This window comes from Hemitrygon akajei, chromosome 7, assembly GCF_048418815.1.
Source record: "Hemitrygon akajei chromosome 7, sHemAka1.3, whole genome shotgun sequence".
Lineage (NCBI taxonomy): Eukaryota > Metazoa > Chordata > Chondrichthyes > Myliobatiformes > Dasyatidae > Hemitrygon > Hemitrygon akajei.
Genome location: NC_133130.1, coordinates 81,079,412 through 81,095,721, shown reverse-complemented (window position 1 = coordinate 81,095,721; position 16,310 = coordinate 81,079,412). Strand labels below are relative to the sequence as shown.

General features: G+C 39.5%; 1 protein-coding gene across 5 annotated transcripts in view; it reads left to right on the top strand.

Annotated features, from left to right (window-relative positions):
* LOC140730610 (synaptosomal-associated protein 25) overlaps positions 1–16,310 on the top strand; it is a 146,564-nt gene that overhangs the window by 112,228 nt on the left and 18,026 nt on the right. For all 5 annotated transcript variants that reach the window (XM_073051296.1, XM_073051294.1, XM_073051297.1 and 2 more), the window contains exon 4: positions 5,989–6,037. In XM_073051296.1, coding sequence (XP_072907397.1) covers positions 5,989–6,037 — 49 coding nt within the window. The remainder of the gene's footprint in view (positions 1–5,988; positions 6,038–16,310) is intronic.

Here is a 16,310-nt window from a genome sequence, read left to right as displayed (position 1 = left end):
CATAGACCTACTTCTCAGGAGACTGCAATCTCCTTGTTCATCCATAGCTTTTAGTTTGCATATGTCTGCTATGTTCCTGAAGGCGCACACTCATCCAAACAGGTCCTGAGAAGATCGGTGTCAACCATGGGGTATTCATTCAGATTCGAAGATGAATCAGAATCAGAATCCGGTTTAATATCACTGGCACATGTCGTGAAATTTGTCAACTCTGTGGCAACAAGACAATGCAATACTTGATAATAGATTTTAAAAACTGAATTTTAGTAAGTTTATGTATTTGTGTATTGAATAGTTAAATTAAAATAAGTTGTGCAAAAACAAATAATATAAAAGTAGTGAGGTAGTGTTCATGGGTTCAATGTCTATTTAAAATCAAATGGCAGAGGGGAAGAATTTGTTCCTGAATCATTGAGTGTGTGTCTTCAGGCTTCTGTATCTCCCACCTAATGGTAACAGTGAGGATGAGGTGTGTCCTTGTGGTGGGGGTCCTTAATAATGGACGCCACCCTTCTGGAGCACCACTCCTTGAAGATGTCTTGGATGCTACGGAGGCTAGTACCCATGATGGAGCTAATTTTACCACTCTCTGCAGCTCACTTCGATCCTGTGCAGTAGCTGCTCCACACCAGACAGTGTTGCAGCCAGTCAGAATGCTCTTTATGGTACATCTGTAGAAATGTTCTTGTGTTTTAGGTGCTAAATCAAATCTCCTCAAACTTCTAATGAAATATAGCTGTTGTTTTTATAGCTGCGTTGATATGTTGGGACCAGGTTAGATCCGCAGAGATATTGACACTCAGGAACTTGAAATTGCTCACTCTCTCCACTTCTGACCCCTCTAAGAGGATTGGTTTATGTTCCCTTATCTTTCCCTTTCTGAAGTCTGTAATCATCTCTTTGGTCTTACTGACTTTGAGTGTAGAGTTGCTGCTGTGACACCTCTCATCTAGCTGGTATATCTCGCTCCTGTACGCCCTCTCGTCACCATCTGAGATTCTGCCAACAAATCAGCAAATTCAGCAAAGAGCTGAATATTGTCCAGTCCACTGACTCAAAGAATCAGGTACAAGGACTTCTAGATCTTGATCCAGATTCCTGCTCAGTGTGGCAAAGGCCCTGGAATTTCATCTCTTATATCTTATGTCAGAATCTGTCACCAATTTTAACAGGTTTTTAAAATTATATACTTACAAAAAGAATCACTTGTCATTCCTCTTCTTAGTGATTTGTTCCTCATGTCAGGAATAACCAGAGAATTGAAAGCAGAACAAAATCAGGTGATGGTTTGCTTTGGTGGTTTTGGAATCTGGAATGCCTTTTAAATGTTCAGGGATTAGTTGCTATTTCCAAACATGTGAGATGGACTAAGTCTGTTTGATGGAAGAATGTTCCTTGAAGGAAATCAATGAAGAACTACGCAATTACTTGAGGGTGTGAAAAGCTTCACAGGTTGTCAAGAAATTCATCTGTTTGCATGCTGAAGTGCCAGCTGTCACTGAGAAAATTTACATTTCTGTCATTTATTGATAGGAAGCCAGCATTTCAATTCTCTTATGACTGTAAAAGAATGGCAGTGAAGTTGGCAGACACAGAATGATGTCATGTGGCTATAGTTAAAGCTGGTGAGAGAGTAGAAATGCTGTGGGTGGTGGTAGGAGGAGGGGTGTGGAAATTGTTGCAGGTGGATTTCATCATATGGGCTCGAAGAACAAATTCAGTACAATACAGAGAGAAACTGAAGGAGTTCGGAGCAGACCTCATGAATGGTCATAGGTTTCCTTAAGACAAATGCAAGCTTAGAAGTAAACATATAGTGTATGTCTACCCAAGGATGAGCCAAAGTTTCTCAAGGGGCCCAAAGTCCTCACCACTTTTAAGCAGAAGGAAGAGGCATTATACATGCAAATAAGATGCTAGATTGTATTTACCAAATCAATTGGGTTCATATTAAAGAGATGTAAGGAATGAAAGTCACATACTATTGTTTCTGATGTTCCTTTTATATCTTATTAAATATTTTGAATGTAATGAAGTACCGTCTGAACTTTCTGCTGTGGAGACATGTCACAGTGGGTTTATCATATATTAATGGAGTCCGAGCAATGTTCCTGAATCAATAATTTGGATGAGCAAGGGGTAATTGGTTTATGGTCTGAAGGTGAAATGTAGGACAGACATTGTGCATTTTAGAGTCTGAGAAAGGTGAGTATTTTTCAAAGGACAGATCTACAATTACCATCCACTCTTAGAGTCTTTGCGACGGATATAGTGAGCTACAGTTTTTGCAAATCTTGTGGACAAAGTTCTCTCACAATATGATTAGATGGGAGTTCCAGTATTGGACTCAGTGACAGCAAGAGTATTACAAAACATTTCAATTGAAAATGCTGTATTCTTTAACATTTTTATGACATAATCCTAGTTGAATTATATTTATCTGTCTGCCCATCAGGGGCATTCTTAAATAGTTTAAGACCTTTGACAACCGCAGTCTATGAAAAGACCACCTGGATGAAGTGGGGGCAGGATTCACTGTCTGAAGCCTAGTTACTGCTTGGTCTCTGCTCCATTTCACAGGACGACTTTTGAGTACAGTGTGTGAGAATGGTCGGCCCACTGCATTTGGATCAGTGTAGTATGCTACCACAATGAGTGAATATGGTGGTTGGTTCTGAAAATTTAGATAAAAATAGATACTTCTTGAAAGCATTTTACAACGTGGTCAATTTCTGGTCATGACTGAAAACTTAGCAATAGAACAGTGTGTTTCAGAACCCTGGTTTAGGAAGATTGACATATTGAAGTACCTTCAGAGGCTCCTATGAGAATTGTCTGTCCTGTCCTCCATCGTTAAACAGACAGCTCACAGATAAAATATAGATTTACACAAGAACAATGATCCTTTCGTCAAGGTTGGGCCTTACCACAAAAACAAGACAATGCCATCAGCAGAGGGGGACAGGATGGAAATTGGTTGAAAATGAAAGAGGAGGCAGGAAGTAATTAAAACACAAAAGACCAGTGATAATGAAACCAGTCTCGATGAATCTATTAAAGCTTTTCAAGCTTCTGTTCGACTGTTCATGAATAATATGTAGGAGGTACTTACTATATAATAATATTAGCAGATTAAATGTGACGCTGAGTTAAGTGGCTTGAAGATGAGGGTTAAGACAAATTGATTGAATTCAAAAAGATCTTGACCAATTAAGTGAATAAGGTTACATCGTAGCCAATAGATTTTGATGTTCATAAATGTGAAAGTTCTTCCATTGAAGAGAGAAGGGTTATTTCTACACTATGAATAGATGGCATTGAACTGATCTGGAAAGGAAAGCATTTAGCTGTAATTTAATGTCCAGTTATTAATGAGCAGGTCACGGAGATGATTTTACATTTAAAACTAATCATCAGTCTCATCTGTAAAAGTCCATTTTTCAAACTGTGCAGATTAGACATTCTTATTGCCAATGCACTTCTGAGAGTTCAGAGAGCAGCTGAGAGTAATTCCAATACTTTGGCCTGAAGTTTTAGTAAAAATACAGAACATAGAGCATAGAACATAGAAATCTACAGCACATTACAGGCCCTTCAGCCCACAATGTTGTGCTGACCATGTAATCTACTCTAGAAACTGCCTAGAATTTCCCTAGTGCAGAGCCCTCTATTTTTCTAAGCTCCATGCACCTATCTAAGAGGCTCTTAAAAGACCCTATTGTATCTGCCTCTACCACCTTGACTGGCAGTGCAGTCCAAGCACCCACCACTCTCTGTGTGGAGAAACTTGCCCCTGATATCCCCTCTGTACCTACTTCCAAGCAACTTAAAACTATCTCCCCTCATGTTAGCCATTTCAGCCCTGGGAAAAAGCTTCTGGCTATCCACATGATCAATGCCTCTCATCACCTTATACACCTCTATCAAGTCACCTCTCATCCTCCTTTGCTCCAAGAAGAAAAGGCCAAGTTCACTCAACCTATTCTCATTAGGTATGCTCTCCAATCCAGGCAAAATCCTTGTAAATCTCCTCTGCACTCTTTCTATAGTATCCACATCCTTCCTGTAGTGAGGTGACCAGAACTGAACAAGGTGCTTCAAGTGGGGTCGGGCCAAGGTTTTATATAACTGTAACATTACCTCACGGCTCTTGAACTCTGTCCCACGATTGATGAATGCCAACCACACACCATACACCTTCTTAACAACATATTCAACCTGCACAGCAGCTTTGAGTGTCCTATGAACGTGGACCCCGAGATCTCTCTGAACCTCCACACTGCCAAGAGTCTTACCATTAATTTTATATTCTGCCTTCAAATTTGACCTGACACCCCTCCAGAATATCCACAGCACCTCTAACCTTTGTGTCATCAGCAAACTTACTTACTCGCCCTTCTACTTCTTCATCCAGGTCACTTATAAAAATCACAATTAATTTCAAATTCAATTGGTACAAAGCAGGTGTGAACAGCGAATGGACAATTGATGTTATGTCCAATATTGGTTCAAAACTGATTAATGTTGTGTACATGATATCAGTGTCATAGCATTGATGTTATATTTCTGTGAATGGTCAATAAGGGTCTTAGGTTGCACCCAGAAGCTGTAATTTCTACCAGCAATGGAAGACATGTTTTATGCAAATTGATGCCAGAATATTCTCAGTCATGTTAAGGTGAATTGTGTAAGGAAGCACCTGGGCCAATTGAAGATGAATCCCGACTCTATGCTTAAGTCTGTAAAATCCTGAGTATATATGCTAATTTTTATATGTACCAAATAACTCTCTGCATGTCGTCTTAATTTGTTCAGAAGCAACATGTGCTCTTAGAAATCAACTCATGAAACTTGAAATAATCTTCAGTGCTGTCAGATTTCATTTTAATGCAAACTGTTAAATGATCTAAGGCAATGCTTGCTGATGTGTAGTTTTAAGTATCAGTGTCAAAAGTTTGACACTGATCAATCACGTTGCAGGCTTTCAATTTGAACAAGCCTTGGAAAAATAAGCTCTATCATTGAAAGGTTTTATAGAGGTGAAGATGCTTCCAGAGTTGGAGGAATTGTTAAGCAGATGACATTGGGTTTAACAGAATTGACAAAAAGGCAGAGAGTATGAGGAGTTATGTTTAACAGACCTTTTTGTTGTGATCTGAAGTGCACTGCCTGAAAGGGCTCTGGAAGCAGATGCAATAATGACCTGAAAATTCTGCAAACAATTTTCTGCAGAAATACCAGGACTTACCTTCAAAATACTGAGGAAATTCCTGACTTCTGTGCAGCAGAAGTCTACGAGACTACAGTACTCCATTTAGGATTCCTCACATTCTTTAGCAGTTACAAGGAATAATCCAACCATTCCCTACCTTGACTGAGGAATAATTGAGCCAATCAATGTTGATAAATAACTGAAGATTGGCAGGGGGTGCAGATAAAGAACTAATTGGATGGCATAGTCTGTTGTGACAGGATGTATGATTCTGGAATAAATTACCCTTGAAACGTTAGCTGCTGCTCTACGTATATTTTGAATTCTAATATGGCTTAGGGATCATTTTCATTTGGATGCTTTTTTGATCCCAGCATGAATTCAATAGCAATTAGACTCTTTAAATGCATGAGAAAGACTAAATTTGTTAATGTCTGTGTACGTGTTGAGTTACCTCACGATTCTGAAACTCAATCCACTGTCATACATTGCCAGTAATTGCTCCTGCTGCAATGTTTCTTTATCTCTGTGAATCTGATAACTTGGTTATGAAGTCATAGTGTCACAAATTTATAATAACTGCAGTTATATAATATGAAATAACATTATATGTATTTCGACTGTAGTGCTTCAGTAATTTCTGCACTCCAACTGCAAACTGAACTTGATTTCATTTATTTTCTTTGTGACATTCTTTGGAAACTTTTATTTTAACCTGGTTTTCTAACTGATTTTCTCTCCTTTCCTCCTTCTTGTTCTGATTGTTTGGTGAATAGAGTAAGGATGCTGGAATCAGGACTTTGGTTATGTTGGATGAACAAGGAGGTAAGATTGAAATGTTTCAATGTTTACCTTATGCTTTGAGATATTTTTTCTGATCAATAAAGCATTTATTTTTTGAAATGGTGAACTACTTGAAGAAGATGAAATGGTGGTTGTGGTGTGTCATTTTAATTCTGTGCATTTGTGTATTAAAAAACAGGGAAGTTGTTTATTCACCTTGATTTACACTGACACTCAAAAGCCAAAATTGGCAGCTTCAGTTCAAAACAATGAAAACAGAAGGCTCGAAGTCATACAGTGGATGTTGTGTGTGAGATGAGTTGTTTAGCCGCATATTCCATGTAACAGCTGGAATAGATTGTGGTTGGGATGGCTTGGGTCCCCAATGATCCTACGGGCCCTTTTTACACACCTGTCCTTGTCCTGAATCATGGGAAGTTCACAACTACAGATACACTGGGCTGTCCGCACCACTCTCTGCAGAATCCTGCGATTAAGGGAGGTACAGTTCCCATACCAGGCAGTGATGCAGCCAGTCAGGATGCTCTCAATTGTGCCCCTGTAGAAAGTTCTTAGGATTTGGGGGCCCATACCAAACTTCCTCAACCGTCTGAGGCAAAATAGATCCTTGGTGATGTGGATACAGAGGAACTTAAAGCTGTTTACCCTCTCAACCCCAGATCCATTGATGTCAATAGGGATTAGCCCATCTCTATTCCTCCTGTAATCTGCAACCAGCTCCTTTGTTTTTGCAACATTGAGGGAGAGGCATGCCTAATAGAAGCCATAATTGTGCCTGGACGTTCCCAGTCACTCTAAGGCACATAGCAATAAATGTGCCCCATTATTCAAGAAGGGTGGGAGACCTTTACATTGCAGGTTCAGGAACATGAGAGATCAATATAAATGAGAAACATTTTGAGCCTTTATTGAGATGTGTCATAAGGGGTTTTTAAACTAAGGGAAGAGTCAGGTTAGAGAGATGCAACAGCAGGAGTACCTCATCTGATTTACATGCATGTAAGTATAAGGGGTCAAAATTACGTTTATCCACCTGATGAAAAATAGTTAGCTGGGTTGTTAAAAGTTGGTAAGTTTCTTACGTCAGTCCTGACACCTTTTTTGTTACTTTAACGTGTGTAGGATTCTGCAGAAAATGATAAAGTTGTGGCCACATTAAATTATAAAAATCAAGGTTGAATCATTAAACGTTCTTTAGCAGAGAAGGTTGCAGGATGCTCTTCATTTTCTTTGGAGGTTATACAAATACCTAAGCCTTGGTATCAGTTAATTATCCATTTTCCTGCTCTCTTGATCTCTATATAACTTTGACACTAGAGATTTTGCAGATGCTGGAAATTGAGAACAACATACACAAAATGCTGGAGGAAGTCAGCAGGTCAGGCAGCATCTATGAATAAACAGTCGACGATTCAGACTGAAACTCTTCATGGGGACCTATTTTAGTTTGAAACTAAAATATCAGTCAGTTGCATCCCTCTGTAAATATGCCCAAGTTGAATATAGAAAACTAAATTCCTACCTCTAAAATATATTGCATCACAATTAGCTTGATATGCACTTTTATGTAATTGGAAGAGGAGAATAGTTAACTTTGTTGAACATACTTTTCTTAACTGACAAAATTATAGAAAGTACGTGAAACAACCTCAAATTCTAGTTCTATACATAGAATGTAATAGTACATTTATAATATTATGCATCATAGCCAGAGGATATGGACAGATTCACTCAGAATAGCTACACTAATCCAATACAATGGTCCAGAAGCATCTCCATTAAGTCCAATATTCACTTTGAGAAGGAGTACTTGGGTGTCTGTTCTGACGCATCAGGAGTGCACTCATTTCTGAATCAGATATTTATGGACTGATCTCCTTGTTCAGGGACCTAAAGCATTTAAATTAGGTAACAGCTCGCTAAAGTGATGATGAACATTTTTAGTATGTCTTTTGGATGGAACGTTAAACTGAAGTTTGTCTAGCCTTTCATATTTTCTTGCAAGTACAGAGGAGCACTTGGCCTTATCCTTGCTGACATTTAATCCTTGTCAATAGATGAGCTGGTTATTATCAATTGAGATTTTATTACAGACATTTCAAAAAATACTTCTTTGTTTGTGAAGCACATTACAGTGTTCTGGGGTCACGAGGACATTAAAAGAAATTTTCTTTTATTTTTCTGGAGACTCAATAATTCTTGTTGTGTTGTATCTGCTGTTCCCTTTAACCAAGCAAGTCTACCCCAGCTGAAGTTAATGCCCATTCATGACATCAACTGATTGCCATGTGATTGTAGATTTGGCTGCTTGAGACTCACGGACCTGAAATCATTGACGTAAGGTTGAGCACTTTAATTCTTCAATAAATTTCCCTCACGTAGTGTTAATAATTACCATCCATTTAGGGAATTCCTTTTTCCCTTACCTCCACAAAGAGCCTTGAAATGTGTATCCCGATTGAGGATATATTAATGGAAGCTGTTATTATAGATTGCCTAACTGAGACAGTTAGACTATTGCAGCACTAGAATATGTTGGTACATGGCTTGGAACTTCATTGTATTCATGGCTTAAATTTCCTTTGTAACTTTCATCACAGCAATGACAAAAGTGCTGAGCTTTACTGTTACTTTCTGATTACATTTATGTGCATGTGATTCAAGCCTTTTACTGCTAAAGTTGGTCAATCATTAGCATTGTTGCTGAATACACTCAACACAATGCCATTCTCTGCTTTAACACAGTTTGGCCCCATTGCAGATCAGTGTGTAAATCTGCAGCCGTAGCCGTAGTTGCAGTCAGACCAACGATACTATTTTTAAAATTTTTAAAGTGATTTTTTACTTCTTTGTTCTGCCACCTATCACCGAGTTGTGATTTTTGATCTTAGAATGCTTTGAAGAGTCTATTCTCTTTTCTGGAGACTTGTGGGAATTTCCTGGAGGTTTGATTTAAGAAGGAGATGGTAGAGATGGACAATATGCAACTACCCATTCATAGCACCACCTTGTAAACTGCTACACCTGCAGCAAGAGTATGATTGGTAGCACCCATAACCAAGCCATCAATCTACCTGATACTGTATGGTACTGTGACTCTGTATATTACATCTCAAAATGACATTTTTTCCATTTTCCAGTCAATCAAAAGCCGGGCATTTTCTTTCTCTTTGATTAAACACGATAAAGATGTAATTTCAAATAAGATTTTAAAAAGAAATGGAGTACTTTAAGTATGTAATGTTGCATCATTGGGTTTTAAACTTTAATGTGTAGGGGACAACATTCCACTTATCAAATGAGTCTTGCCAAGGCCTCTGCTCCTTCTCATTCCTGAAATACAGTGGAGAATTTTAACCTGAGAGATAATGCTGTTTATGGACCAGATCAAGTACTAGTATGAAGGTAATTGAAGCAAAAAAACCCTCCAGATACTGGAAATCCAACACCAAAGCTGGAAGCACTCAGCCGATCAGGCAGCCTTGAGTTAAAAAACTGAGTCAACATTGTATTATGTGAAAGTGTTGGGAGAGCTACCAGTCTGGTTATCTGTTAGCCCATGTTGATAACTCAGTTGGAGGGATATTTCAAAATGTTTTGAACCATTGTTGGTTAGCCTGAAACCAGCCACTGAAAGACAGCCAAGACTACCTCAGCAATAGCCTTATGAAAACAAGGAAAAACTACAATAAATTAAAGGACTTGTTCTCTGCTAACAGCTTGTTCTTTAAACTGGTGGGGGCTTTTGATGATGGAAGGTGTTCTTAATCACACGTCCTTTGTTGCCCTGCACTTGACTTTGTCACCACTTGCAGCAGCAACAATAGAACTCAGAGGCAAGTACAGTACCTCCTGATGTGAGCAGTCCTGCTGTAAATCTAGAGGTTGAGAAGGGAAAGTTAAATTTCATTTTTTACTTTTTATGAAGCTTTAATTTAATTAGGTTTTAATGTGTTTAATAACTTTATGATATTAATTCATAATTTTAATAGTTTAAACAACTTTAATATCAGAGACTTTCTAAAGTTCTTACTAAGCCTTGACAGCTTTGATGGATGTGTGACACCACCCCTAAACATCCTTCCTGTTGGGGTGTCCTGAGGTCCAAGATGGCTGATCCTATATAATTGGACCCATAAGACGTAAGAGTAGGATAAGACCATTTGGCCCATCAGTTTGCTCTTCTATTCAATCATGTCTGATTTATTATCCCTCTCAACCCCATTCTCCTGTCTTCTCATTGTAACCTTTGGTGTCCTGACTAACTAAGAGCCTATCAACTTCCGCTTTAAATATATTCAATGACTTGGCCTCAACAGCCATCCATGGCAAAGAAATCCCCAGATTCAGCATCCACTGACTAAAGAAATTCCTTCTAAGTCCTTTAGAAATCTGTTCTAAATGGGCGTCCCTCTGTACTGAGTCTGTGCCCTCTGATCCTAGACTCATCCACTATAGGAAACATCCTCTCCACATCCACTCTGTCAAAGCCTTTCAATATTCAATTGGCTTCACTGAGATCCCTCCTTATTATTCTAAATTCCAGTGAGTACAGTCCAGAGCCATCAAATGCTCCTCATACATTAACCCTTTCATTCTCAGAATCATTCTAGTAAACCTCCTCTGGACTCTCTCCAATGCTAGCACACATTTTTTTAGTTAGGGTCCCTAAACAGCTCACAATACCTCAAATGCAGTCTGACCAATGCCATATATAACTTCATTATCCTGCACTTGGATTCCCATTTCTCTTTGCATCTTTGATATTCGAGTTTTCTCCCCATTTAGAAAATAGTCTATGCCTTTATTCCTTCTTCCAAAGTGCATGACCATACACTTCCTTAGGGGTGGCATGATAATGTAGTGCTTTGCACCATGCTTTACAGTATCAGTGACCTCCATTTCTGAAGATCCTGGCTGAGGGAACTGATACACGTTAGTCCTGGCAAGATAAGTAAGTTGTAACTTATCATTCATGAGGATGATTATATTCCACATTTTGATAAAGCAACTGAATATGTTGGACAGAAGATAGAAAATAAAGTAGTAATGCACAGGAACAGGCCCTTCAGCCTTGATATTAGAACCATAGAACCATAGAACACTACAGCACAGTACAGGCCCTTCAGCCCTCCATGTTGTGCCAACCCCTATAATCCTTAAAAAAAAGTACTAAGCCCACACTACCCCATAACCCTCCATTTTGTGTCAACGTAATGGCAAACTCAACCAAATTTACTTGCCAGCGTGTGCTTCATTCAGCAGATGCAGGAAATCCAGAGCGTCACACACAAAATGCTGGAGGAACTCAATAGGTCAGGCAGCATCTATGGAAAGGAATAAATACTTGATGGTTTTGACTGAGACTTTCATCAGGACCAATGAAGGGTCTCAGCCTGAAACAGCCTGAAACGTTGACTGTTTCTTCCTCTCTATAGCTGCTGCCTGGCCTGCTGATTTCCTTCAGCATTTCTAGAGTTGCATGTGTTTCAGGTCCCTCCACTCCCTATGCTTTCATGTGTCTGCTAGATACCTTTTAAATGCCACCGTGCTGAAGTTTAATTCTGTTACAGTGTAATCAGGAGGTTGCCATCATTTCTAAAGGCTCAAGCCAGAAAAAAGGCATAGATCTTCAGTGCCGCTCTGAGGAAATCTTTGAAAGATCTCCACCAGTTCTCTCCCTGACTCAAGTGATCTGCATTTCCTTCTCCTCTGGATGAATGTAATCGACGTGCTTACCTGATGAAAGCAATGTTGTAGTGATGAACAAGAAAAACTCATCAAATAACACCAATTATAAAACCAAATCTTGTCCCTACCAAGCACAGAAAATCTAAAACACATAAGAAGTAAAAGCTGTAGTAGGTCATGTTGCTCATTATAGCTTTCTACTATAATAAAACATCATGAATAATCCTACCTCTGGAGTCCACATCCCATCCAGTTCTCACATCTCCTGTGTCATTTTTCTATTTCTGGCCTTTAAAAGCAAGATATTAGATTAACATATTATTTCCCTCTGCCAGGACCTTCATGGATTCCTATAGTGTTCACAAATCTATTGATCTCAGTGGTAAATAACCTTAATAATTCATCACCCACGACCCGCCAGATTAAGGAGTTCGAAAACGTTATAACCCACCATGCAAAGGAATGCCTTATTACTTCATTTCAAAATAGCCTGACCAACTAGTTCTAGACTCCCTAGCTTTAATGGATCTGAATGTCAAGCGCAGATGTGAAACTGTAACTCCTCATCAGTCAGGACTATAAATAAGGTTATAAACCCAAAGGTGTTGATGGCACTGACAGAGAAATCCTTTGAGTCACATGGCAAAATGTGTGAAGTGAATTAACAAGCACTGTGCAAAGTAGGAATATTTTAAAGCAGCAATGGTACTTCACAGCCATTAAATAATTAAATGAATTTGACCTGGTCATGAACCTAACTCAAAAAAATCTCCAAACTTGCTTTATGTTCTTAGGAATGAAGCAAACAAGATGATTTTCCTTTTAAGTCAATTTCTTAGATAAAATTGGGCTGTATTGCCTTATTTTGAGAACTGGTAGGACATCTATCTTCCACTGTCATTTACTATTCAATAAATAATAGATCAATCGAGTAATAGATATAGAGAAGGAGAGAGAGAAAGAGAAAAAAATGAAGGAAGCATAAAAAGAGAGAAAAAAGGAAAATGAAAAACGTGCATTTGTAGAGCAACTTTAATGACCGTATTACAAAGTTCTCCATGGTCAAACATGTTAATATTGCTGAAGATTTTCATCAGGTCACAAAGCATTTGTGAAGGGAGAAACTGAGTTCAGTGTTTTTGGTCAATACCCCATGGGTAGCAGATACAGAGACATGGAGCATAGTCTGGGATGTGTTGCGATGGAGAAGAGATAAGAAAGGAAGGAACAGAAAGGAACATTTGTAAAAATAGGAGGGTAGGAAGGATCATAAAACAAATGTTGAAAGATGCAAAAGGGGATGGTAATGAGACATCAGAGAAAGATGTAGAAATTTTTGAAGCCAGGTATTCATAAGGGAGGAGTTATGAGCTTGATAGTTATGTTGAGCAATCCAGGAGGCAGTAATAATATATTGTAAATTCAGACTAGTTATACAATTGAATAAAAGTTAAGGAAAAATGAAGATATATAAGATCCCATCCACTGCCACCAAACTCGAAGTTCCCTTAGCTCACTCCGCTTGCTTCTACCGCCTACGCAAGATCCACAAACCTGAACATCAGGGTAGGCCCATTGTTTCTGCCTGCTGCTGCCCCATTGAACTTGTGTCCTCGTACCTCAACTCCATTCTATCCCCTTGATTCAGTCCCTTCTGCTTACATCCTCAACTCTTCTCATGCCTCTCAATCTGCTCACTAATTTTCAATTCCCTAGCCCTGACCACCTAATTTTCACCATGGATGTCCAGTCCCTACACACTTCTATACCCCATAAAGAAGGGTTTAAAGCTCTCCGCTTCTTTCTCAATAAATGAACCAACTGGTTCCCCTCCACCACAAACCTCCTCCATCTGGCAGAACTGGTACTCACCCTCAACAATTTTTCCTTTGTCTCCTCCCACTTTCTCCAGCCTTGAGGGGGTAGCCATGGGCACCTGCATGGGCCCCAGCTATGCCTGCCTTTTTGTTGGCTATGTGGAACAATCCATGTTCCAAGCTGTCACGGTAATGCTCCCCAACTCTTTCTGCGCTACATTGATGACCATATTGGTGCTGCTTCATGTACCCATGCTGAGCTGAAACTTTCATCAACTTTGCCTCCAACTTCCACCCTACCCTTAAACTCATGGTCCATTTCTGACGCCTCCCTCCCCTTCCTTGATCTCTGTCTCCATCTTTGCAGACAAACTGTTGACCAAAATCTTTTATAAACCCACTGATACCCACGGTTATGTTGACTATATCTCTTTCCACCCTGACTCTTGTAAAAATACTACAGTATTTCCTTTTCTCAGTTCCTTTGTCTCCTCTACATCTGTTCTGATGATGAGGCTTTTTTTCCAATATCAGAGATGTTCTCATTCTTCAAAGAATAGGTTTCCCTTCCTCCACCATTGATGCTGCCCTCACCCGCATCTCCTCCATTTCCCAAACTGCACTCACTCCATCTTTCTGCTGCCTTAACAGTGACAGAGTTCCTTTTGTCCGTACCTACCAGCTCTTAAGCCTTTGCATCCAATGTATCATTTTCCACAACTTTTGCCATCTCCAAAGAGATCCTACCACCAAACATACCTTTACCACCTCATCCTCTCTGCTTTCTGCAGGGATCGCTCCCTGTGTGATTTACTTGTCCACTCGTCCCTCCCCATGAATCTCCCTCCCATCCCCTATCCCTGCAAGTGGCCAAAGTGTTACACGTGCCCATTCACCTCCTCCCTCACCACCATTCAGGCTCATCTATTGTGTCCAGTGCTCCCAATGCGGCCTCCTCTGCACTGGTGAGACCCATTGTAAATAGGGAGACCACTCCATTGAGCACCTTTGCTCCATTCACCAAAACTGGAAATTCCCAGTGGCCAAGCATTTTAATTTAATTCCCATTTCTGTTCCAACATGTCAGTCCATGGTCTGCTGTTGTGGTACAGTGAGGCCACCCTCAGAGTGGACGAGCAACAGCTTATATTCTGTCTGAGTAGTCTCCAACCTGATGGCATGAAACACACACAAAATACTGGAGGCACTCACAGGCCAGGCAACATCTCTGGAAAAAAGTACAGCCGACGTTTCGGGCCTCTTTTCCATAGATGCTGCCTGGCCTGCTGAGTTCCTCCTGCATTTTATGTGTGTTGCTTGGATTTCCAGCAATTGTGGATTTTTTTCTTTTTTGTGATGGCATGGATATTGATTTCTCCTTCTGGCTAAAAAAAATTCCCTCCTCCTCCCCTCTGCTCCCCCACTCTGGCTTCACCTGCCTATCACCTCCCCCTGGGTCCCTTCCTCCTCCTCTTTCTGCTATGGTCTACTCTCCTCTCCTATCCGATTCCTTTCTTTCCAGCCTCTCACCTTTCTTACCCTCTGTCCTCCTTCCCCTCCCCCCACCTTTTTATTCTGGCGTCTTCTCCCTTCCTTTCCTCCTGAAGAGGGTTCTCGGCCCAAAACGTCGTCTGTTCATTTCCGTAGATGCTGCCTGAACTGCTGAGTTCCTCCAGCATTTTGTGTGTGTGTTGCTTTGGATTTCCAGCATCTGCAGAATTTCTTGTGTTCATATAAGATGCTACATTATAATCATATTTTGTATGGTGAATTAGGGAATACAATGAGTATAAAGAAAATCTGGTGTTCTTTATAACAACAACAAAAATAATAAATGTGCATTTGAATGTGGTGATGGTTAGTAATATTTTTTCATAGCAGGACATAAACTAAACAATGTTACTATTTTATTCCGTATAGTTTTATTAAACAAAGATGAGATATATAAGTCATCTGATAAAATAAACATCCTTTTAGTTTTAACCACAGGATAAATAAAAGTAAGTAATAAACTTAAAATAATTTGGGACGATTAATGATTTTGGGAACCAGATCTGATCATGATTAGTGATGGTGGTTGAACAGAAGTAAGATTCAATCATTATTTTATATTCTGCTCCATTCTATTCCTTTCTGTAAGAAATGCAAAATTGCTTATAGATTGACAGCATTCTGCATCAGTAGTTGAATCTCTTTGTTCCACACATTGTTCCCACAGACTGTAAGGACTTTTAAATACACATAGCAGGTGATCGTCTGGGCAGTTGCAATTCATTAAAATGAGAGTGAGACACCCATCAGGCAGTTGATTAACATTGTCTGTGTAGTGAGTTTCCATTATACATGTCTTTCTCTGAAGCTATTGATAGTTAATGCCAGTGTACAATTTAGAAAATCCTCCTTTGGGGTTTCAGCTCTGCTCGCAGCTGATGAATTTCGGTTTTGGATTTCTCAGTTACATAGCCTAGAGGGTTATAGCACAGAACGAAGTCACCCGGTCCATCACATCCATGCTGGTGACAGTGCTATTTCAGAATAGTCTCTGATGAGTCGTTCTGTTTAACAATTTGCATTGCTAAGGCTATGCTTTTCACAATCAAACTGATTGCAATTGTGGATTGCAAAGTTTTGACACCTTAGAAAAAATGTCTACAAGTGGAACAAAACAAGATTTTGAGGCTGTCTTTGGTCACAGTCAGCAAAAAAGGTTTAAAAATAGACCATCCATTGTACTCCTTCCTAATATTCAGTTCCCTTGTCCTCATTGACTTCCTATATCTTTCATT